The 24,313-nt window shown below is 34.9% G+C and overlaps 1 protein-coding gene across 12 annotated transcripts in view; it reads right to left on the bottom strand.

Moving 5' to 3' along the window:
- The window catches only part of STAG2 (stromal antigen 2), a 152,746-nt gene that overhangs the window by 22,314 nt on the left and 106,119 nt on the right, over window positions 1–24,313 (bottom strand). For all 12 annotated transcript variants that reach the window (XM_049644827.1, XM_049644821.1, XM_049644818.1 and 9 more), the window contains 13 exons: window positions 23,694–23,805; window positions 21,704–21,821; window positions 21,200–21,303; window positions 19,629–19,721; window positions 19,407–19,496; window positions 18,596–18,799; window positions 16,574–16,644; window positions 16,164–16,251; window positions 15,994–16,074; window positions 14,091–14,183; window positions 7,322–7,496; window positions 3,044–3,183; window positions 1,453–1,554 (listed from right to left, as the gene is read on the bottom strand). In XM_049644827.1, the coding sequence (XP_049500784.1) occupies window positions 1,453–1,554; window positions 3,044–3,183; window positions 7,322–7,496; window positions 14,091–14,183; window positions 15,994–16,074; window positions 16,164–16,251; window positions 16,574–16,644; window positions 18,596–18,799; window positions 19,407–19,496; window positions 19,629–19,721; window positions 21,200–21,303; window positions 21,704–21,821; window positions 23,694–23,805 (1,471 nt within the window). The remainder of the gene's footprint in view (window positions 1–1,452; window positions 1,555–3,043; window positions 3,184–7,321; window positions 7,497–14,090; window positions 14,184–15,993; window positions 16,075–16,163; window positions 16,252–16,573; window positions 16,645–18,595; window positions 18,800–19,406; window positions 19,497–19,628; window positions 19,722–21,199; window positions 21,304–21,703; window positions 21,822–23,693; window positions 23,806–24,313) is intronic.

Below are 24,313 nucleotides of genomic sequence, written 5' to 3'. Positions count from 1 at the left end.
AATGAGCCACCCAGGGACCCCTCTATTGACTTTAATAGAGAATATCCAGGGGCGCCTGGGTGGCTCAGTCGGTTGAGCGTCCAACTTCGGCTCAGGTCATGATCTCATGGTTCGTGAGTTTGAGCCCCACGTCGAACTCTGTGCTGACAGCTCGGAGCCTGGAGCCTGCTTCAGATTCTGTGTCTCCCTCTCTCTCTGCCCTTCCCCCACTCATGCTCTCTGCCAAAAAGAAATAAACATTAAAATAAAAAATTTTTTTTAAATAAAAGAATATCCAGGGGCACCTGGGCGGCTCAACTGGTTAAGCATCTGAATTCGGCTCAGGTCATGATCGCATAGTTTGTGGGTTCGAGCCCCACGTTGGGCTTTGTGCTGACAGCTCAGAGCCTGACGCCCGCTTTGAATTCTGTGTCTCCCTCTCTCTCTCTGCCCCTCCTCTACTTGTGCTCTAGTAAACATTAAAGAATATCCAAATATGCAAATGGGATTAAGAAATTCAATACCTAGATTTCTTAAAAGGAAATTTATCAAACTGAAATAGGTTGGGTTATGTTCTATACGCATTCGGTCTCCAGAGACAAACGCATATTAAGCAAATGATTTTTACGAAGTTAAACTTGCCTCACCACTTTCAAAATGAAAATGAGTATTGTGGTTTGATTATAAAACTGATAAATGCTCATTAAGGTAAATGTGAAAATGAAAAAAAAAAAACAAAAAAAAACAGTAAAATTCACTTGAAAACTACCAAAGCAAGTTAACCACAGCTAAAATTTTGGTGATGATTTTTCCAGATAGATATACAGAGAAGTTCAATTTTACAGGGATGCTGTACTATACTCTTTTTCATTTTATTCTCAAACTATATATTTGATCTTTACACATTAGTGAAAGTGAATACAGATCTACACGACTTTTAAGTGCTACACCAAAAAGGAAAAAAACAATTTTAAGTACTACACAATAGTCATTGCAAGAGATGCATTGCACAATATAGTCATCTAATATCTTATTGATAGACATTTGGATTATTTCTAATTTCTTGCTATTCTAAACAACCCTGCCATGTGTGATATTATATACCTCTTTTTGCAAACTTGTCCTATTACCACTTTGGATAAAATTTTAAAAGCAGAATTGAAGCGCGGCCAAAAATGGCATACACGTTATACATTTTGATATACACTGCCAAACAACTGCCTACCAGGAAGCTTGTACCAACACATACTGCTGACCGTACCTATTTCTCCCACATCTTAGATAGCTCTAAGTGTTGCCAGTCTGAAAGCAAAAAATGATCTCACTTGCACAATGTCTACTAGTGAGACTCAAAATCATGTATTTCTACTTTCATGAACTGTGTATTGCATCCTTTGTCCAGTTTTCTACTTGTTACCTTGAAAACTCTTAGATGTTAATTATGTTTAACCAAGTTGATACTTTGTATCTTACCTGTTGCAAACTGAGAATAAGGGTCTTTGCACACTGAATTTTGTCTATCTGCCTTGTTTTACTCATCGTTTCTTTTATGATGTCTCCATAGTCATTATAATACTAGAAAAGAAATTTGTACAAATTAGAGCCTTATCTCCTAAAACTTTTGGACAATAAGGCTAATTTTATGTTAGCCATGTGAGTATGCCACAAAGTATGCCACAAACTTACACATTCAGAGGCAGAATAAAAATGTTACTAAACTTTAAAATAATTTCTAAGTATATAATCCCTAACACCAGTAAATTCTGAAACAGTTGAGATCCAATCACATTAAGCTCCAGATCTGGTTTTAAGGAGGTGCGGAGTAAAACACTAAGTAATCAGGTTATGCACATTGTCTGAAATAGCACAAAGGATATAAACAAAGTTCTTGTGCTCTTTGTGAACTATCAAGACAATGAATATAATCCCAGTTACATTTAGAACTTATTCATTGTTACAACAGGCCCACAGGTCACATGCAGTTTCCAACTTTATTAATTTGGCTTATGGAAACTAACAGCCTGTTAACATTTAAAAGAAAACTCATTGTGTGTGACATTTGTGTTATACATTCATCGCACACGAATTTTTTTCTTCTAATTTAAGACCTTGTTTCAAAATGAATACAGAACTATCAGAGATAACAGGATAACCATACCCTTATGACTAATAAAACTGACTTTACAATACCTAAGTCAAAAAGTTTAAACTTGTAAAATGACTTCACAACCTTAGTTTTTTTTTTAAAAATCTAAAAACAATAATGCCAAATAACTTAAATTCCAAATTTACAATGGTTCTAAGAGAGTTCTATCATGTAGCAAAATATTTCAAAGAGAGAACTAATTAATTAGGTTTTGACAAATTTATTGCATATTTAGTGACAGCAAAGTCTTAAAAAGTTCACATTTATAATTAGATTTTACTTGAGAAAGGATTAAAGAAAAACTATCCTACCACATTTAGTCATATTTCATTAGTACCGCTAATAATATCCTTTCTACTACCACTTAAAAATTAGAGAATCTCACAGGTACTTATGAAAATTGTGAATAACCCACTGTGAATCAAATCAGATTTTCAAAGCCTAAAGGAACCTTAGTTATCACAGTGGAACAGATGAAGAAAGACAGGACACAAAAGGTATTGAATTACTCAAGGTCACGAGCTGCATAGTAACCAAGCCAGAACTATAGCAGCTAGGTCTCCTGACTCCTGGAACAATACCCTTTTTATGCTACATCAAGCAGAGGAGGAACATCATCCTGTTGTCTTAAACCAAATCACAAAGGTAATTTCTAACAGTGCTAGTTAACCTAAGACAACATGTTTCCAATACTGTAAAAGATGTGAACCAACAAATCCAAAATGTCCATTAATGGAAGAGTAGAAGTATGAGGTCATGTTACCGAAAAAATTAGATTTTAAAAGAAATTTTACTTTATGCTAGAAAAGTAATTTACCGTTTAAAAAATTCAATGGCAATCAGGCATAAAAGCCAGTGTTACACTCATTTTCTTTTAAGCATTATAAAAATAAGTTGCTATCCATTTTTCAACTTTACCTTCATATACTGCTTGAAGATATCTGCAGCTGTATTCATCTCCACCACAGTATATACAATTAGCTTACAAAATGCTGCAAGTAAATTTCTTCTCTTGTGCAAAGCTTCAATTTTGCTGGCTTCGTCCTCCTGTTGACCGTCTGAGAAAAAAAATTACAAACATTAAGCCATCTTGTATTTTACTTCTGCCATATGTATTTTTTAATTCTTACTATAAAATACCTTCATTTTGGAGAATTTGAAAAAATAAGGAAAAAGCATTTAAATGAAATGCAAATTATAGTCACTCTTAATATCTCAGTGAATGATCAGTTCCTTAATCCCAAGAGAGAAAATTTTTGTGAACTCAAACAGTAATCATAAGGCTGCCTGTTGAAGACATAACAGGAACAAGTGGAATGAGTCAGAGGAACTGATGTTTAGTGAAGTCAGGCTGAGCTTGCCTAACCCATTCATTCACTTGCCTAAAGGATAGTTTGCCAATGAGATCTGCGGACTCCGTGTCTTTGGTTAAGGCTCTTCACAGGGGACAGCCAAGCTCAGAAACCTTCCTATCCCTTCAAGGATGATTCGACCCTACCCTACCCACAACATACTTATGTTATGCATATTACATATATTCAGTAAGTCTGGCCTAGGAACCATTCTTTTTAAGGTAACTTCACACATTTCTACTCAGATCCATTGTGTGAGATGTTGACATTCAGAGTTATCAAGGAGTAAGACTTACTTCCGACTGAATAGTCAAGGAAGCTGGACTGTAGCCTCCAAGTACTGCCAAAAGACTCTTTCTAATTATTTGATACTGCAAATGAAATTGTGATGATACCTTTTATATATAAAGCTACGTATTTTCTTCTGGATAAATTTTACAAACGAAATTCCTTATAAAAACTATCTAATTTTGATTTACATTTCTTTGGTTAGCAGTGAAGTTAAAGTTTTTCGTGCATTGATTAGACATTTATATTTCCTCTTTTGTGAACAGTAGGTGCATATCCTGTCAGCTCTTCAATATAACATCACCAATATCAAACAACTAATTTGTGTAAAGTAAGAATGTTCTTTAAAACAAATATTTTACCCGGTCTCTGATGATCCTTGATAACTGCTAGTAAGTCAAAACCAAATTTTGAGAATAGGAATTTCAGACAGAGCATCAGAAAAAGTTATCATGAGTGCATACTCCAGAATCCCAAAGCCATTTGATTAGAAACCTAAAATGTATTGTTTACTCTTTTAAAAGATTGCACTGAATATACCAGCTTTGTCTAAACATCTCTGTGATTGTAATGGATTTCTATACGATACTGTTTCCAATCACTGTTTAGTACTACTCTTAGGAAGTACATGTATTCAGATGTTTTCCCCCTACAGACTAAATTGCCCAGATATTAAGAGTTTTTGAGCTCTGATTTTGGGTTTGTTTTTAAAGTTTATTTATTTTTTTGGTAGTCTCTACACCCAAAGTGGGGCTTGAACTCATGACCCTGAATAAAGAATCACATACACTTCTGAGTCAGCCAGGCACCCTGGTTTGTTTCCACTTCTTACTGAAAACCAGCCACTTGTAAGGATTAAACAATGTTAGAGATTTATCTCACCCACTGGGCCTCTCATAGATGTTAGCTGCCATTGTTATTTTGTGTTGTCATTGCCTCTAGAAGCACTCTCTGTTTTACGCTCCCCTTCTCATGAGATGTAGACAAACAAATCAAATAAATAACCATGGGTCTACAACATCAGGGGTTAGATGAAAACGAAAAGCAATGGAAACTCATGTTCCTGGTGGGAAAATAAAACAATACAACAACTTGGAAGAATAATTTCACAACATGTGGTCAAGTTAAGACACACACAGACTATATAATCTGGCAATTCCATTCTTAGATATGCACTAGAAAAGCATTTGCACGTGTGCTCAAGGGGAAAAGTGTAAGAAAACATTTGTTGTAGCACTACAATAGGGAAAAAATTGATAACAACCTAAATGTTCCTCAATATAAAAATGGATAGGGGTGCCTGGGTGGCTCAGTCAGTTAAGCGTCCGACTCTTGATTTCAGCACAGGTCATGATCTCACAGTCATGGGATCAAGCCCCATATCAGGCTCCGTGCTGAGTGTGGATCCTGTTTTGGATTCATTCATTCATTCATTCATTCTCTCTCTCTCTCTCTCCTCCCCCCCAAAATAAAAAAAAGGAAATAACATAAAAATGGATAAAGTAGAGTTAATTCATATTATGTAACAGCAGTCAAGATGAATAAGCTATAACCATGACAACACTGACAGATTTCAAAAATGTTAATGCAAAAAAACAAGATGCAAAATAAAATGTTCAACATAATACCATTTATGTGGAAACTAGTAACATAAAATAAACTATATATTATCAGACATATAAACTTCTAATAATAAAATTAAAAAACAAAGAATGATAATGGCAAATTCAGAATAGCAGTTATCTCCAGGGAAAAAAAGTAATAGGACTGGGCAGGGATAAAAACAAGGATTTCTTTTGTATCTACCTTTTATTCCCTCAAAAATAAAAATCAGTAACAAATAAGGCAAAATTTGACAAGTGCTAGTGGTAGATATGGACAAATGTGTTATATTTTATATTTTTCAAAAAAACTGGAATACACTTCATTTTTAAGGTTTAAATAGGAAAAAAAAGTCCAATAAGACTGAGTATGATTTCAACAAGCTCCTAGATAACTCAGGAGTATTGGCAAGCTTATTCTCTTCTAGTTTCATGGCATAAATGTAGTAGAGGCAGTCACCCAATTAACAAAAAGGGTGGTAAACCAAAACCGATTTTGTATCAGTTTTTGGAATGCAACTATGCTTTCCCATAGAAGTTTTAAAAAACTCCTACTCATCTCTTTTAGGATCTGATTCAAATGTTAGCTTATTTCAATGGTTTGACTCCCAGGCCAGTTAAAACTTTCTCTACAAGCCCACAACAATGTGAACATGCCTCTATTACTTATCAAATTGCAGTGAAATTATTTGTGTTTAGATACGTCTTTTCAGGGCACCTGGATAGTTGGTTAAGCATTTGACTTGATTTCGACCCAGGTTATGATTTCGTGGTTCAGGAATTCGAGCCTCAAGTCAGGCTCTGTGTTGACAGCTTGGAGCCTGCTTGGGATTCTCTCTCTCCCTCTCTCTCTGCCTCTCCCCTGAATGTGCTCTCTCTCAAAATAAATAAATAAACGTTTTAAAAAAAATAGGTATGGCTTTTCCACTTGAATTCTCAAAGGAAAAGCCACTGTTTCATTTTTTTTATATCCATAGCATCTAGTATACTGCCTGCTGACCAATAAATGTCAAATAAATGTTAAAAAATAAAAGTCTAACTAAACCAACAGCTCAAAGTAAGAGGTAAAAAATTTTTAATGTTTATTTATTTTTGACAGAGACAGAGCAGGAGCAGGGGAAAGGCAGAGAGAGAGGGAGACACAGAATCCGAAGCAGGCTCCAGGCTCTGAGATGTCAGCACAGAGCCCGACACGGGGCTCGAACTCACAGACCACGAGAGCATGACCTGAGCCAAAGTCGGACGCTCAACCGACTGAGCCACCCAGGCGCCCAAAGGTAAAAAGTTTTAAGTAAATAAACTTCAATACATGGACTCTTAACCAATGTTTCTGCTACTCTAGGTTTCTTAATTCTGTTTTAGCTAAATTTTAATACTTGAGAAACAAAGCTGGTTACTGATAAAAATAAGCTATAAGCCATGTCTAGAATTGTAGGCGTTTAGAATCTGATTTGCAGTGATGTGTCATTATATGTATGGAGATTCATATATATTGATGTTATACTGCACTTCAAATTAAAAACAAACCGAGAAAGAAGCCACCCAACACTGTTTTTCCATGACCTCTTGTTCAAGTAAGGCATCTGTGTATGTAATTAGGGTAGGAAGAGTAATTTAACACTAGGCAAGGCTGGTGCAATTATTTTCCTGTGAACATTCTGTACTGCCCCAGACATTTACAGAACAGTTACAAACATTTTCTAACATTGAGAAATTATATAGTTTAATACAACAAAAAGGTCACTTAAAGAAACACTTTATTCTGTTCAAACTACCTGAAAACTGGTAAGAAGATATCACATTATCTTTACAATATTACAAAAAATTAATAGAAATGTGCCGGAACATGAACCTGTGTTTAAAGTTTTCAGAGTAAAATATCAAATAGTATTCTACCACTTCCTTAAATTTCTGCTGGATACAAAGGTTTAACAAAAAGATATCAATACAATTACCTGCGCTGTTATTATCATCATCCTGTTCGATGAAGACATGATCCAGAATAAAGCTGAGCAACTCAGACTGCAATGAAGAATCAGGGGTGTAAACTAATGGCTCTAACATGTCCCGTCCTCCAGACATAATTTGATGGCTGAAGATCATCAGAATATCACACAGAATAGTGAAGGCCTATTAAAAAAAAGTACAGCATGCTATAATTCAAGGTTTCTCACCAACTACCACAAGAGACATATTTAACACAAAAACGGAATTTAACTTTTGCTTAAAAAAATTAGTTTAGTATTTTACTGAATTTTTAAAGCTGAAGAATGTAATTTTCATAATAATGATTACTAATATGTGCAATCATGTTTTACTAACTGCAAGGTAACTTCACAAATATTGTTCCTTTTCAGCAACCTTTAAGTGACGTGAACATATTAACACTGCCAAAACATGCAGTCAGGAATCAACCATAGGTTTTCTGACTCCAAATCCCATTCTACACTATATGACCGTATCTCATGTTATACATTCCTAAATATGAAATAACATATAAACTTGGAATGTCCTAGAATATCTCTTAGAAGAGAGATCACAAAGTCTCTGGTACTTTTTTTTAAGCATGCTCATTCTCATTATGTGTGGTAATTAAGTAGAGAAAAAACACAACCAATTATGTGCCTCCTTATTACTCATCAGGCAAACCTGATAATATCATAATAAACATAAAGCTAATGCTATATCTTAAGGAGCTTTATAAAAACTTGGCCAGGGGGCGCCTGGGTGGCTGAGTCGGTTAAGCGGCCAACTTCAGCTCAGGTCATGATCTCGCGGTCTGTGAGTTCGAGCCCCGCGTCGGACTCTGTGCTGACAGCTCAGAGCCTGGAGCCTGTTTCGGATTCTGTGTCTCCCTCTCTCTGACCCTCCCCTGTTCATGCTCTGTCTCTCTCTGTCTCAAAAATAAAATAAACGTTAAAAAAAATTAAAAAAAAAAAAAAAAAAAAAAAAACTTGGCCAGGAGTTTTAAATGGACTCAAACACTAGTAAAAATAGAAGGAAACTGGAAAATTTTAATTACCTATTGGGAAAGGATTGTAATCAACATAGAATCTCGGGGTCACAAAGTCAACAGTAAAATACATTTGAAGGAAGACTACTGCTAGACAGATTCTAAGAGTATACTACAGAGCATAAAGCAGATCTCATTTATGGTTTTACCTTTTTGGAACTAACCACATTAACTTTTTTCTCTTTCACTTTATGCTTTCATCTCTTCTTTCAGTCTCTTCTCATTTTGCTATTATAGTAGCCATTTATACCCATCAGGATATCTGAGTTTATAAAAACTTTTGCAACATATACAGTAAGAACACAAAGTGGTAAGCATGTTGGTATTTACTAATTAGGTGAACTAGCAGGTCAAGTGAACTAACCAGGAACTATTTCTGGAAGCTGTTAGAAGACTGACACACAAGATAATTCATGACCAATATCTCATGACCAAATAATTGCCAAGGCCTGAACAACAGGTTATATAGATTACATATGATAACCCATAAGGAACTGTGTGAACACTATAATAGGGAATATCAAGCTCAGTATCTTGGTGTCATATGAAAATATATCAAGTAATATTTCATGTATTAAATTTGGATCCATGTATACCTCCATTAAAATCATATCCTAAGAGTTTAAACTCAATTTACTACCTACAGAAACGTTTCTTCCTTTCATGTGAAATGTAGAGATGAAAACTGAATTTCCAAATCCTTTATTGCTATAATTCAAAACTATATATTTAAAACCAGGAAATTCAGCAATTTAATAATTACAAGAATATACTTCATATTTTTGCATGAAAAACATGAAATTCAGTAACTGGATCTTGGCCATTTAACATTTTCTAATGTATTTATGCCCAAGCATGTATGTATGGGAGGGACAAAAGGGAGTTGGAAATAAGAAAATTAAGATTAACAGTTGGAAACTGACTGTAAATTTTTCACTATATAACTCCAAATACTTCCCTGAAATCAGTTTTGATATTCGAAAATAAAATAAAATAAAATAAAATAAAATAAATAAAGACAAGTAACAAACACAAAGGTGGAACAACTTTACGGATCGCTTTATAGTTGGATGACTATATCTAAAATACTTTCATTGTAGCTTTAAGAATGCACTATATTCTAGGGGCGCCTGGGTGGCTCAGTCGATTAAGCGTCCGACTTCAGCTCGGGTCACGATCTCACGGTCCGTGAGTTCGAGCCCTGCGTTGGGCTCTGTGCTGACGTCTCGGAGCCCGGAGCCTGGAGCCTGCTTCGGATTCTGCGTCTCCCTCTGTCTCTCTGCCCCTCCCCAGTTCATGCTCTGTCTCTCTCTGTCTCAAAAGTAAATAAAAACATCAAAAAAAAAAAATGCACTATATTCCACTAGGACACAGCAAAGACAGTCATAAGAGGAAAGTATATATCAATCCAGGCCTTCCTAAAGAAGGAAGAAAGGTCTCAAATACACAATGTAACCTTACACTTTAAAGAGCTGGAAAAAGAACAGCAAATAAAACCCAAAACCAGCAGGACACAGGAAATAATGAAGATTAGAGCAGAAAGCAATGCTATTGAAACAAACAAAAAAACAGATCAATGAAACCAGAAGCTGGTTCTTTGAAAGAATTAACAAAATTGATAAACCGCTAGCCAGTTTGGTAAAAAGAAAAAGGAAAGGACCCAAATAAATAAAATCCAGAATGAAAGAGGAGAGATCACAACCAACACAGCAGAAATACAAACAATAATAAGAGAATATCATGAGCAATATTATACGCCAATATTATACGCCAATAAAATGGGCAATCTGGAAGAAATGGACAAATTCCTAGAAACATATATACAACCAAAACTGAAACAGGAAGAAATAGAAAATCCAAACAGACCCATAACCAGTAAAGAAATCGAATTAGTAATCAAAAATCTCCCAAAAAATAGAGGAGTCCAGGGCCAGATGGCTTTCCAGGGGAATTCTACCAAACATTTAAGGAAGAGTTAACACCTATTCTCTTGAAGTTGTTCCAAAAAATAGAAATGGAAGAAAAACTTCCAAACCCTTTCTATGAAGCCAGCATTACCTTGATTTCAAAGCCAGACAAAGTCCCTACTAAAAAGGACTATAGACCAATTTCCCTGATGAACATGGATGCAAAAATCCTCAACAAGATATTAGCCAAATGGATCCAACGGTACATTAAAAAAATTATCCACTACGACCAAGTGGGATTTATTCCTGGGATCCAGGCCTGGTTCAATATCCGGAAAACAATCAATGTGGTTCATCACATCAATAAGAGAGGACAAAAACCATATGATCCTCTCAACAGATGCAGAGAAAGCATTTGACAAAATACAGCATCCTTTCTTCATAAAAACCCTCAGAAATTAGGGATAGAAGGATCATACCACGAGATATCATAAAAGCCATATACGAAAGACCCAACGCTAATATCATCTTCAATGGGGGCAAACTAAGCGCTTTCCCCCTAAGGTCAGGAACAAGACAAGGATGTCCACTCTCACCACCGTTATTCAACATAGTATTGGAAGTCTTAGCCTCAGCAATCAGACAACACAAAGGAATAAAAGGCATCCAAATTGGCCAGGAGGAGGTCAAACTTTCACTCTTCGTAGATGACATGATACTCTATATGGGAAACCCAAAAGGTTCCACAAAAAAACTGCTAGAACTGATTGATGGAATTCAGCAAAGTCGCAGGATATAAAATCAATGCACAGAAATCGGTTGCATTCTGATACACCAACAATGAGGCAACAGAAAGAGAAATCAAGGAATCAATCCCATTTACAATTGCACCAAAACCCATAAAATACCTAGGAACAAATCTAACCAAAGAAGTGAAAAATCTATACACTAAAACTATAGAAAGCTCATGAAAGAAATTGAAGAAGACACACAAAAAAAAAAAATGGAAAAAGATTCCATGCTCCTGGAGAGGAAGAACAAATATTGTTACAATGTCAACACTACCCAAAGGAATCTACATATTCAATGCAATCCGTATCAAAATAACACCAGCATTCTTCACAGAGCTGGAAGAAATAATCCTAAAATTTGTATGGAACCAGAAAAGACCCCGAATAGCCAAAGCAATCTTGAAAAAGAAAACCAAAGCAGGAGGCATCACAATCCCAGATCTCAAGCTGTATTACAAAGCTGTAATCATCAAGACAGTATGGTATTGACACAAAAACAGACACTCAGATAAATGGAACAGAACAGAGAACCCAGAAATGGACCCACAAACATATGGCCAACTAATCTGTGACAAAGCAGGGAAGAATATCCAAAGGAATAAAGACAGTCACTTCAGCAAGTGGTGCTGGGAAAAGTGGACAGCGACATGTAGAAGAATGAATCTGGACCACTTTCTTACACCATACACAAAAATAAACTCAAAATGGATGAAAGACCTCAATGTAAGACAGGAAGCCATCAAAATCCTCTAGGAGAAAGCAGGCAAAAACCTCTTTGACCTTGGCCACAGCAACTTCTTAACACGTCTCCGGAGGTAAGAGAAATAAAAGCAAAAGTGAACTACTGGGACCTCATCAAAATAAAAAGCTTCTGCACAGCAAAGGAAACAATCAGCAAAACTAAAAGGCAATCGACAGAATGGGAGAAGATATTTGCAAATGACATATCAGATAAAGGGTTAGTATCCAAAATCTATAAGGAACTTAGCAAACTCAACACCCAAAAAACAAATAATCCAGTGAAGAAATGGGCAAAAGACATGAATAGACACTTCTCCAAAGAAGACATCCAGATGGCCGACCGACACATGAAAAAGTGCTCCATGTCACTCATCATCAGGGAAATACAAATCAAAACCACAATAAGATACTACCTCACACCTGCCAGAATGGCTAACATTCACAACTCAGGCAACAACAGATGTTAGCAAGGATGCGGAGAAAGAGGAACCCTTTTGCACTGCTGGTGGGAATGCAAACTGGTGCAGCCACTTTGGAAAACAGTATGAGGGGTCCTCAAAAAATTAAAACTAGAACTACCCTACGACCCAGCAATAGCACTACTAGGTATTTACCCAAGGGATACAGGTATGCTGTTTCCAAGAGGCACATGCACCTCAAGTGTTTATAGCAGCACTATCGACAATAGCAAAAGTATGGAAAGAGCCCAAATGTCCATCGATAGACACATGGATAAAGATGATGTGTACACACACACACACATACATACACACACACGCACGCACGCACAATGGAGTATTACTCAGCAATCAAAAAGAATGAAATCTTGCCATTCACAACTATGTGGATGGAACTAGAGTGTATTATGCTAAGTGAAATTAGTCAGAGAAAGACAAATATCCTATGACTTCACTCATATGAGGACTTTAAGACACAGAACAGATGAACACAAGGGAAGGGAAGCAAAAATATACAAACAGGGAGGGGGACAAAATATTAGAGACTCTTAAATATGGAGAACAAACAGAGGGTTACTGGGGGGGGGGGGGAGATGGGCTAAACGGGTAAGGGGCACTAAGGAATCTACTCCTGAAATCATTGTTGCACTATATGCTAACTAACTTGGGTGTAAATTTTAAAAAATGAAAAAATAAAAAAATAAAAAATACACTATAAATTAAATGAACAGTATACCCCAAAATGAAAAAATAAATAAAGAGTACCCAACAGAACACAAACTGCTGAAAATAGCACTTGTGATGACTGCTAGGGATCTATCCCAATGTGCAAAGGTTAAGGAGAATGAAATGGCTAAAAAAAAAAAAAACCCTTGATATCACAATAACCATTTTAACTGTATCATCATTAATATTTCTTATAACAGGATTATGAAAATGTCTTCCTCACAGAAGCATTTAAAAAGCATATGTCCAAAAAACCTTAATCCTCTATTAGGGAATTAAAACTAAACAGGCTCTTAGTCCAAGGATCAGAATTCATTTTACAGATGGGAAAATTACCTATGGCAGCATTTAACGATATATTAATTTCCAGAATGAGGAGGTAAATAGTAGTAATGAAATCATGAGGGCATATGAAGTGCGAAGGTAACTCTTTGAAAGCAGGGAAATGATTAAAATTTTTATTTCAAAGTCCACAAAAGGAAAAATAATGTACACAATCAGGATGAACAGGAATATCAGTCTCTATCTGATAATATTCTCAGAGATGACAAAAACCGTATGGACCCATTCTCCTCCCTGAGGCACACTTGTACTTGTTCATTTCAATGGGGAGCCTGCGTGGCTCAGTCGGATAGGTGTCCAAACACTTCATTTTGGCTCAGGTCATGATCTCACACTTCGTGAGATCAAACCCCATTTCAGGGTCTGTGCTGACAGTACGGGAAGGGAGGCTCTCCCTCTCCCTCTCTCTCTGACCCTCACCCACTTACATGAACTCTCCCAAAATAAAGTTTTTTAAAAAAGAATAACTTACGTAATTTCATGCATCTAATTTGTATATATGGGTCTGTTTACCATGTGAGTCATAAAGAAACAGTAACAGAATAACTACAATATGAGGGTAATCTACAATACAACTTACAGATTCCACATGAAATACATTAATCTATTTTCTGAGCATCATATACATGGACAGATACAAGTCATTTCTACTTTGCTCAACCTCAGTATTACTTTAATTTTCTGTATTAGTTCAGACATTTGTAAAGGCTGCTTACAAAAGATGGCTATCTACAGTAATTACTAACCTGCTCCTTAACAGTAGTATTCACGTTGGTCAGGTAATGCTGACATATCTGACAGAATACCCTCATCTGTTTCTTTAAACGCAGCAAATCCTCCTTGAAAAATCCAACATAAAAAATTGAAGATATTGTATACAAACCTCATGTATTAAGATACTTCAAATTACATAAAATATATCATATGTTTAACTATATTAACTTTGTACATTAGAGTTACTTATTTATTATTCATCAGAACGAAAAAGACAAATTAGACCATTTTTCTTAAAATTTGCAACAAATTGCAGCTTTAAAAATACCAGGTATATTAATGGGTAATATCCTAAGTGGTCTGGGTGCTTTAAAAGTAGAAAACCTATATGACTATATATGGCTATCTTTATAAACCTACTAACTCAGAATGCGTAAAGAGTAAAGATTTATGCTCCATCATCGTTTTGTAATTTGAAGGGTAGCCAATTGATGACGAAATTAATTAATAATAAAAGAGACGGTATCTTTTATTTCTTACTTGAAGTATACCAGTTGTACTTTTTAAAAACAGAGATGGACAAAAATCAGTTTCGTGGTATTGCTCCAATTAAAAAAAAATTAAGGTCTTATAAACATACAATAAAAATAAATCTTTTCCTTACATTTTTTTCCTAATTATTTACCAATTACCTTAAAATATTAAACTATTCTACAAAGATCATCCTCACTAATTTAAGGTATAACCTTGACCCATCACCTAATACTGGATCCCAAATGATAGAATATGAATATATATTGCAATAGACCATAAAGTTAAAGAAAAACAAGTTTAACTTGGAGATTGATTTGGTAAAGAAAATTCAACCAAGCTTCAGAACAAGTTTGTATTCAGTAACATTCATTTTTATCCTTTTCCTCTACTCAAAATATAATCTCCTTTCCCATTTTAATTTTTAATTCAATGCTTTTGACTTAGACGAGCAGTCATATTTGCTAATATGGCTACTGTTCCTACTAGAAGCTTGGCATTGAGTTAAATAAATTTCTTGGGTGTTTGACAAAAGTACACTGACAACAATACTCAATTGTTTTTTCAAGGGGGAAATATCCATTTGTGGATATAACAGCATCTTGTGCATTATCACCTCAGAGAAATTCTAAGCATTTAAAATTATTCTGTGATTCTATGCAAAAGAAATTTATTATCAAGACTATGGTTTTTGAGGGAAAAGCTATGAACAACTAAGTCTCTATCTTCTAGAAAGTGCTTAATATTTATACAGATATTATATAATACTTAAGGCAACATCTACTACACGTACAATGCTTAAGCTTCCAGTTTACAAATCAAAGAGGCAGTACTGCTTAGTTCAATTACTGAACACATCAAAGATTGCCATTATGGATAAAATTCTGAAAGTTCTACTACCTTGTAGCTGCCACATTATACTCAACCAGAAAGTGATTTATCATGAATTTGGAACATCAATAGAAAGATCTAGGTATGAACAAAGTGATCCCAAAACAATACTGAGGCCTATGAAGATCTAGGGGCAACTGGCTTGTTATCATCAATTTATATAGTCCAATAGCTATATGCTGGTTTCAAAGGCTCTTGGTCATAATTTACAAAATCTGTATTTCTATATGTTCTCAATACTATTGAGAATATGGACGTACATAAACTATGCCACCTTAAAATGTGAAAGAATTTTTCATTTAAAACCATGCCTTGAATCATAACATATTAATGTTCTTTCACTGAATATATATCAAACTACAAAAAAAACTTTCTAATGGTATACATGCCTAAATGGTACTTTAGAAATAAGCAACACTTTACTGAAATAACTGATCTTACTAAATGTGTACATGTGCTGAAAACAGTTAATGACACTGAGCGTAATAAGACCCTCACAGGACCACCACAAACCTTTGTAGAGCTGCTTTCAGTTATCTTTGCAAGCTGCCAAAGGATCACATAGTGAGTACACTGCAGGGCATGAATAACAATCTGTAAAAAGAAAAGAATACAGTTAAAATTAAAAAGTCACAAGTTTTCATTCTCAAAGTTAAATATGTAACTTGAAAATAAATAAAAACCTGTTCAGGCATGTCTCCATTTTCAATTCCGGTTTTCAATAGTTTGTAATTACAAGCAAACAAATCCCACTTTGAAAGATCATGAGCACTGTAAAAGACAAGTTATATTTAAAAGTTAAGCTTAATCACTTTGAGTGATTTGGGACTTGAATGTTAACAAAAATGCTGTTAAAGTAAATAAAGCAAACTTTTTAACATGCACCCGCAACAAAAACGAAATATGTTTTAAAAAGTATGGTATTTGATAATTTGTCAATTATTCCCCAATTCAAAACATGATTCTACCAACTACTTTTTATATAAAAGTGCAAGAAATCTAGCAGAATGTGATAACATTATAACCCTAAAACACACAAACTGGTTTTGATTTTGCTAGTTTTAAGACATCAGAATATTAAAATTCAACTTACTTATGAAAAGCAGTGATTCTCTTCAATGTTGACAATACCTGATATGCATCATCTTCATCAGGCTCTTCCCCCTACAAATATTAATTAGACAGCATTAAACCTTAATAACTACCCACATGAAAAACTTTAGGCTATCACATTGGTGATACCACCTTGAGAAAAATAACCTAACACCACAAACTAAGTTTCTCATTCAATACCTAGTCTGCTCAAATTTAAAGCAGTATGGCTGGAGTAATGAGTCAATAGAGTTGTTATCACAGGTACATTATACTCACGAAAGAAAAACTGAATGACACTCTCCCCTTTCCCTTAACGTAACCTTGACACAAAACTAGGAAGTAATTTACTCTTTCACAGTAAAAGATGTATTAGGACAATAAAGAAAAATATAGTAAAGGACAAACAAGAGATCATAAAGACAACACCTAAAAGATAAAACCTAAATGAACGAAACACAGTGCTCAAGAAAGACATATCGACCTTTTTGAGTATCAATTTTCCAATTTAGAGTAACTTAAGTTTTTGAAAATTTTATGAGTCTTACTGCCATGAAACTTATAATTTTTTTTAAATACTATCAAACTTACTATACTGAACCCTGTGTCTCTCAAAAAACATTTTGTTTCTAAACTTGAATTTTTCTACACAAGTAATTAAACTTAATTAATCCACTGCTTGGGGCGCCTGGATGGCTCCATCAGTTAAGCGTCCGACTTCAGCACAGGTCATGATCTCAAGACTCATAAGTTAGAGACCTGCATTTGGCTTTGCGCTGACAGCTCGGAGCCTGGAGCCTGGAGCCTGGAGCCCGCTTCAGATTCTGTGTCTCCCTCTCTCTCTGCCTGTCCCCCACTCGGGCTCTCTCTCTCTCTCTCTCTCTCCTTCCAAAATAAATAAACTTTTTTTTTTTAATTTTAAAAAATAATAAAATAAACTTAATTAATCCATTGCTCGATTTTGACTTAACTTGTCCTAGTCACAATCACATCTAGCCAACAGTACAGCCATTAAATTTTTTAACTAAAGGGGTGCCTGGGTGGCTCAATCAGTTGAATGTCTGACTTTGGCTCAGGTCATGATCTCATGGTTCGTTGAGTTCAAGTCCCACATTGGGCTTGCTGCTGTCAGCCTGTCAGCGCAGAGCCTGCTTCAAATCCTCTGTCCCCCTCTGTCCCTCCCCTGCTTGCACTCTCCCAAAAAATAAGTATTAAAAAATAAATTTTTTAACTAAGAAATGTCATCATTGTACATTAACATATTTGCACAGACCTCCAATTAAGCAAAACTTAGTAAGCATGGAATGTTACACACACCCAAAACAAGAAAGTTAAAGAAGTAACAAACAAGAAAACTGAAAATTACAAAGTCCATTATGATTTTTGTAACATTAGTGACAAAAGTTAGGTAGAAAAGGCTAAATGCATTCATTTGAGAATTATGACATTTTATTTTATGCACGTCAATTACTGTTAGGTATGTATTTCCAGAAAATACAAAACTCAAAAAATACAAGTATATTTGAGTGTCACAATTTAAGTCTCTTTAGGAATATAATAGAACAAAGGAAACCCCCAAATGAACAGTGGCTATAACAGCAATTTATCAAGGCTTTACAATATCAAAGATCATTAATTGCCTTTCCTTAGTAACACTGTCAAAACACTAAGAAATAGCCTTCTTTTATGAGGCTACATGGCCATAGTTTAGTTCTACTTTTCTGTTCCATTTATACCCTGATTGCCTAATAGCCTCTGGTTCAGCTAACCCTGGTAACTTCTGAGATTTTTTTTTTTTTTTAATTAACAAAAGGGGAGGGAGTATCAGTTTTGCTTCCACCTTCTCCCAGTCACAGATTCTTACCACCTTCCCATTTTGGTGGAGTAACAGTAACATGATGAATCAAAGAACAAAAAGTCTGAACATTTTTAAACATACTGCTAGGGACTATGACCAGGACACATGAATAATTCAGTTACTAAAAGGGAGGAACCCAACTGACAAAATACTTGTAATATATACCTCTTGCAGAAAATCTTCAAGAAGCCGGTTAAATTTATCTGCCAACTCATCTATCAGTTGACTTCTTGAAATATCTACCCTGTTGAAGATTGTGAACTCTTCATTACAGAGTGCATGGTAAGTTTTAGAACATGCTTCCAAAACATCTGTATCTGTGTGCTTCTCTACAATATTCCGGATCTGTCGTAATAAGGCATCCAAATGCTGCAAAATCAAAGGTTTTTTTTTTTTTTTTCCAGTAAAACTAAGGGAACATATAAATAAAAAAACCACTAAGGTACATATGATAGGCACAGAAAGACTACACCTCTGCGACAAAAAGCTTCAAATATGGTAACTCTACAACAAATAGGGCATACATTTTGATGTTTTTCCAGTTGTGGAAAATAAATACAATAACCCACCCATACGTATTTCCTCAGATTTAATGGGAATAATATTACCAATCTCATAGGGCTTTGGTGAAAATACAAAGAAGTTACAATAGTTCCTGGAACACAGTAAAGGTATTCAATGAATATTAACTGCTCTCATTTTACAGTTACTATTATCCAGTTATCTAACCCCAATTTCCACAAATGATCAGATATATCCTCATAATGGGTAGGAATGAGGGTATGGCTATGGGCATGAATCAAAAGGAAGCCTCATTAATGCCATTCTTTAAATCCAACTTAGAGAAAATAAAGAAGATATATAAAATGTAGATTTCCTTTAGCATTAGAAGTTTCAAAAATATAAACAATATGATGAGATGAACTAAACCAATAACTTTTGTTCAAGGTGTCTTTACACAGAGAAAACATTGTACCTTTTCTAATCGTCCAGTGGTATATATTTCCAAATCAAAATACTGAGGCAACTGCAACAAGTTAGTCACCTTTTCTGCATCTATAGAATACTTTGAAATAAAAAGAAAATCATGACAAAACATCACAAAAATGTTAGGTAGACATTATGATAAAAATCTGCATGGCATTTCCAAACAAATCCTGTAATTTCTCAGAAATACTCTGACATTACACAAATGTACCTTAGCTAATAACTGAGGAAGAGCCACAGCAAAAAGTTCAGTGATTTTTGTCCTGTCATCCAACTGGGTCTTCTTCTCCTTCGCTGTCAGCACCTGAATGAACACAACAATGCTTTTAAGTATTTACTAAACCTATTAACATTGTTAGGTGCTCAAGTTCAAGTTAAGACATACAAAATAAGTGATGAAACTATATTTTAAATGATGGATACTAAAATTTCTACTATAAAATATGAAACCCAAAAGTAACAGAGAATAACCTGCACAATTATTTTAAAAGCTACCTAAAATAACAATAAAAAACTTTGAAGGATTCCAAAGGCAAAATCAATACCCAATTAGACTAACCAACTCTACCATTAGATGAATAAAGAAGCAGTTAGGAATAGAAAATGTAGTTTAGAATCTTCTATAATAACGAGATTGAGTAGCATTTCAGCCTACTCTAAGCTATGGGCCATGATCCATGGATTATGAATTCAACATAGTAAGTTATTATCATCAATTAGAAAAACAAGAAAAAATGGAAAACGAAGTAAGTTACATACTGTAAGTTTCAGTATTGTTTGATGAAGTTTTGTTTCAGCTACACATAAACACACATATATAGGTGTATACCAGGTGATAAACCGTGTATTTTTATGCCTCATAATCAAAATGTTTAAAAGGCTGGTGAATTATTGGTCTATAATGCAAATATATGTGAACTTTGCAGTGATACGTTAAAAAATAATCCAAGGAAATAGGTATTTCTCCATTTTAATGAATAAACATGTTTTAATTTCTAATTTTTATTAAAAGAAAGAGAAAGCAAGTCTACAAATAAACCAAAACACAAAAATGGACCATTCTAGGGGCACCTGGGTGGCTCACTTGGTTAAGCATTCGACTCTGGATTTCTGCTCAGATCAGGATCTCGCAGCTCAGGAGATGGAGCCCCATGTCGGGCTCTTCACGCACAGTGCAGAGCCTGCTTGGGATTCTCTGTTTCCCTCTGTCTCTGCTCCTCTCCTGTTCTGTCTAGTCTCTCTCTCCCTCTCTCAAAAATACATATATATTTTTTAAAAATGCCCTTGTGAGTTATATTTAGTCTTGAGCAGAGACTGTCTATCACTGTATCTCCTGAAGTAACTGACAAAGTATCTTATGGAAGGAACTCAAATTTTCCAAATTGCTAACGCTTTAAAATTTACTTCTAACACATATTAGCAAAGATCATCTGAAAAATAAAATTTAAGATTCAAAAATATGGCTCTATAGTTACAAACAAGAATTTTTTTAGGGGTGCCTGGGTGGCTCAGTCGGTTGGGCGTCCCTTCAGCTCAGGTCATGATCTCACAGTCTGTGAGTTTGAGCCCCGCATCGGGCTCTGTGCTGACAGCTCAGAGCCTGGAGCCTGCTTCGGATTCTGTGTCTCCCTCTCTCTCTACCCCTCCCCCACTCACACTCTACCTCTCTCTCTCTCAAAACTAAAATACAAACATTAAAAAAAAATTTTAAAACAAGAATTTTTTTAATGATATTGAAAAGGCAGAAATATACTTTAAAATACTGAAACTATACTGACATACCCTTTTTCCTGTCCCTCTTCCCACAGGAGGATGACATTCAGCTGCTTGTCTAATGGTACAAAGCATTATTTCAATCAGAGCACTCTCCTGTCTGTCTGTTAATGCTGAAAAAAAAGAATCAGAAAGAGTTAACCTGTTTCTTTTTCCTATATGCCACTTATAAGTATTACATAACAATTCCTTCTGCCTGTGACAGAATCTGACCTAATGTACTAAAGAATATCCCATTACTGTATCACAAAAAGGGTGAGAACAAGGTAAACAATCCTGAACAGTACAAATCTGTGCATCACTGGTCCACAATTTGACCAAGGATATGAACACAGATACCAGGAGGAAAAAAAATCAACAATATTGACAGCAACTACATCTTTTTACATAGTATTCGTGTATATGAAAACACGATTATTCACAAAGATTTTCAGTTACGTTTTAATATTAAATACAAATGGAATAAGTATAATCTATTTTCAAAACTGTCTAGACAAGAAAACAACCACTTACCTTCTTCTCCACTAAGTGGCTCCTCCAGCAACAAGCTATTCATACATTCCCAGTCTTTCAGTAGCTCGGTAGCACAGTCCCACATGCTGTCCACAAGGTATGCTGCATGCTCATGTAACTAAAATTTAAAAAGAGCAACGTGCTCTTAGACAAATAGTACACTAGCCTTAACTCAAAGGAATGGAAGCTTTGTTGGCACCACATACAAACTCAAACAGCGTATCTGTTTGTTGAGGTCAAATGGAAAAAAGGACAAAAAAGACACTTGCCTCAGCTTGCTGTGTATAAGTTAACCTAGTTAGGTAGTATCATTAAATATTCCTCACAATAATCATTAAACAGTTTACAAGAAAATTAATTCTGAAAAGATTATATACATTTAAGTTTAGTGCCTATTTTGACTCAATACTACATGAATTAACTACAATTATACTGGGATTTTAATTTAATGGGGGTGATAATGGTTACTTAAAACATAAAATACGTGTTTAACTTATCAATTCAATATATAAGCATATTATTTCTCTTCATTCTGTGAAGCTTAAAAGGCCCTATAGCTTCCCAACTCATTTTAGGGAAACATTACAATAACACCAAAAGCTGCCAGAGACATTACAAATAAAACAATGTATGGACCAACATCTTACATGAATATAGAGGGAATAGAAACCAGCAATATATAAAAAGGATAACAGATCACACTAAGTAGGTTTTACCCTAAGAATGCAAGGTTGGTTCAAAATTCAAAAAACCAATCAACATAATTCAATTATTAACATAATGAAGGATACAATAAAACAATCTTAAGGGACACAGAAAAAGCATTGGACAGAATTCGACATCCATTCAAGATAAAACTCAGCAAAAGGGATAGAAGGAAACATCCTCAAATAAACAGTTACACAATACCCATAACTAATAAGAGAACAGAGAGATATTGGACACTTTTCCACGAAGATCAACAACAATCCAAAGATGTCTACTCTCACCTATTCTATTCAACATTCTACTGGATGTCCTAACCAGTGCAATAATGCCAGGGAAGGGGTACCTGGGTGACTCAGTCTCTTGATTTTGACCCAGGTCATGATCTCACAGGTTTGTTGAGTAAGAGCCCCGCATCAGGCTTGCATTGACAGTGCAGAGCCTGCTTGGGATTCTCTGTCTCCCTCTCTGTCCACCCTGCTCCCAACTTGAATGTGCACAGTCGGTGTGTCTCTCTCTCTCAAAAAATAAACAAACAGTGACCAAAAAAGTAACACCAAGGAAAAATGGCATAAATGAAATGAAATAAACCTATCGTTATTCGCAATGACTTGATTGTATTATTAGAGAAAAACTCAACAGATCTATTAAAAACTTACCAAACTAAGTGAATTTAGCAAAGTTACAGTTAAGAGGTCCATATGCAAAAACCAACTGTATTTCTATATGCAGAAACAATTAGAAAATTTAAAGACTCTAAAAGTGATTAAGTAATACAGAATATGGACACCAAAAATGTATGTTGGATTCTCTCAAATTCTTGTCAGCAGGTTTTCAACCTGAAGGAGACCTAAGAGCTGATGTTAAATGTAAATCCCTATCTCCTTCTTTACAACAAAAGTAATAAAGCAGGTACCAAATACTGAGAACGAAATGCAGGGTCTGTGTTAAGAGTTAATTTCTTAGGTAACAAATTATTACCCACATTTTTACAAGGGAAATGGGGCATAGAAAAACTAAGTAACTAAAACAAAGTTATACAAATAATAATCAGAGGACCCCAATTGGTCTTTCTGATTCCAAAGCTCATACTCTAAGCTCTGTACATAAATCCTATTATTTGAACATCTTAAGAAAAGTCAAAAGTTTTTTTAAACTTTGTGTAATGGGTACAACTATTCTATCCAAGATTTTCTGTGATATGTGGAAGATTTTAAAATATACATTATTTCAACCTTTTCTCCAAATTGTTTTGAACACACGCATAAAATGAACATTAACTAACCTCACTTTCCAGAAAGAAAAAAACCAATGTCTTCACAAGGTTGGCATTTGGACCTTGTCGTCCCCTTCTTTTCATCATTCCGTCCTCCTCTGGATCTCTACGACTGAAGAGCCTACAATCAACACAAAAGATTTACTTTTAAAACAAAAAAACCGTATTTCCTAATAAAAAAAAACTGTCTGGATTCCATATTTTAAGCATCTAACTAAGGAGAGTAAATGAAACCTGGGTAGGTAGAGTACTCTACAACATGAACCCAAGTAAATAACTGCTATAAACCTTTTTAATTTCAAACTTGATAGTACTTCTAAGTCCTCTTAAATTAACTTCTCAAGTTAATTGTATGGAGTTATGAATTATTTCTTTTTAAAAACATTACTGCATTTTATGCAACCATTCCTTTTCATGAAAATATTATACTAGCCTATATCATTTATGCCCTAAATCTATGACACTCATCTCTTTAAAACTAAACATGTATTTTCTTTCTATCCTTCTTGCAATTATCCCAAAGTCTGAATTTAGTGGCCTCTTTCTATGGACATCATGGTGGTTTTTCCTTATATATAACAAAAGAGAACCATCACTGGCAGCAACCAATAGAAAAATGGAATATGAAC

This window comes from Panthera uncia, chromosome X, assembly GCF_023721935.1.
Source record: "Panthera uncia isolate 11264 chromosome X, Puncia_PCG_1.0, whole genome shotgun sequence".
NCBI classification, from domain to species: Eukaryota; Metazoa; Chordata; class Mammalia; order Carnivora; family Felidae; genus Panthera; species Panthera uncia.
This window is presented reverse-complemented; position numbering and strand designations above follow the sequence as displayed.